General features: G+C 35.8%; 1 protein-coding gene across 1 annotated transcript in view; it reads left to right on the plus strand.

Moving 5' to 3' along the window:
• LOC106882533 (inter-alpha-trypsin inhibitor heavy chain H3) overlaps positions 1-2,056 on the plus strand; it is a 53,541-nt gene that overhangs the window by 31,078 nt on the left and 20,407 nt on the right. The window contains exon 6 of the mRNA XM_014933249.2: positions 1,284-1,569. Within this exon, the coding sequence (XP_014788735.1) occupies positions 1,284-1,569 (286 nt within the window). The remainder of the gene's footprint in view (positions 1-1,283; positions 1,570-2,056) is intronic.

A 2,056-nucleotide genomic window follows, 5' to 3' on the forward strand; every position in this document is an offset into this window, starting at 1 on the left:
GTAATTATTATGGACAAGTCAAATTATGCAGCGCCACTACATCACATATGAAAAATGACATCGCTTAAACGGCAGACAATTTCGGCTTCGCACATCTGTGCTCTTTCCAAAATTTGTACCATAACATCCTTAAGAGTTTCAGACCCCATTTCCCTGATTGCTACATTGATGTTTTCCTTCAGTTTCATCAGGGTCTCCGGTTCTGATATCTCTTACCTTGTTTAGTAGCGTATAATGGATTTAGAAAGATTCGATCACTGTTTCTACCAGATTCAGCGGATTATGAAGAGATTACCTCGCTGGCTCGAGAAAACTAAGTCTTAAAGTTTGTGCTTTTAAACAATTTTACTAAAAAGGAAACCTCAAAATCACTAAAACGTTAGACGCTTTTACCAAATTTACTTGAGAACTTAGTAACGTGATAATGTCAAAAACGAAGCAGGCGTAAATAGACCATCATTGGGAGGAAACGATAGACTATCATGGTGTCGAGACGAAGGAAAATCCTTTGGCTGTCACTATCAGGGACAGTTAAACTAGTGGCATGAAAAAACGGTACTGAAATGCACGCCAGTGGAAAGAATGGCATGAAATTCAATGGTAACAATCGGAGTACTCAAATGAGTGATTGAAAATAATTACGTCGCTCTGGGATCAGTTCTATCTTCATCGACTTCGTTTTTCATCCTTTAAAGGGGGAGCAATAATTCAAGTTTCAGATATGCAATGATATCGATTTTTTTAACTCTTTAGAAATTGCGTGTCACAGAACTAACGTCATAAATCAATATCATAAGAAGAACCTCATCTCATAATCAGTCTAACAATCACTCAGGTTTGCAATTTTCCTAAGATCTTGATCAGTTGTTTGTTTTCTGTTGTTTTTTTCAGCATCTATTGCCAATTTTTTAATTTTTCCGAATTTTTCTAAATTTTTCTGCACTGTCTTATTCATCCTAGTGATGTCCATTTTGCAAACCAGTCGTCTGGTCATGTTACGGTTGGTACCAGCCATTCCTTGCTCTGCACCCTCGCTATATCTTGGAGTTTTCACGATTATGCTATTCTCAAGATATTTATATTTATGATATAATCATGATTCAGTTTTTTCAGGATATTTCTTGTTCAGCTTTGGTGAAATTCATCCAAATTTGTTGGAGAATTTCGGAGATTTCCTCCTTATTTCCTTTCTATTACATGCCAAGCAATGTGACCTGTTAATATTTTTCAGGAATTTCTATATACCGTTAGCCTCAAACTAAACTTTTTTCTACATTTTACAGGCAGTAAATGGTTACTTCGTTCATTTCTTCGCACCAACTGATTTGGATCCCATTCCCAAAGATGTTCTCTTCATAATAGACACAAGTGGATCGATGTATGGACGCAAGATGACTCAAGTGAAAAAAGCCATGGATCAGATTGTAAATGACATGGCCGAAGGAGACCGTTTCAACATTATGGACTTTGACAGTAATATAAAATTTTGGAAAGACGACATGATGCCATGGGATGAAAAGAACAAAGAGAAAGCTTTGAAATGGATATACGATCGAGACGCTTCGGGCTGTAAGTAATGACTATATATATATATATATATATCTGTGTATGTAACATGCACATGCATATATGCATGCATATATTCGTATATATTCGTATATAGATACATACGTAAATACAGAGACATGCGTGTTGAATGGGCTGTTAAATACAGTGCTTCTTAATTCAGTGGCAAATAACTGTTAATCGATCAATTTAATCTTCATCGTAGAATTACGGTGACCTACTTCTCTCCTTCTCTATCTCTTTTTCTCTCTCTCTCTCACTCACACACGCACGCGCGCGCACACAGACACACATACACACACACACATACAGACACACACTCACTTGTATATACTTGTGTGGGCGAGTGTGTGTTTGTTATATGGAAAGGAAATGTGAATGTATATCCAATTAAATTGTTTTTACAATCCTTCGTTCGTCCATTATACAAATCAGCGGATTTTCTTGTTTACCATATATATATATATATATATATATATATATATATATA

This window comes from Octopus bimaculoides, chromosome 15, assembly GCF_001194135.2.
Source record: "Octopus bimaculoides isolate UCB-OBI-ISO-001 chromosome 15, ASM119413v2, whole genome shotgun sequence".
NCBI classification, from domain to species: Eukaryota; Metazoa; Mollusca; class Cephalopoda; order Octopoda; family Octopodidae; genus Octopus; species Octopus bimaculoides.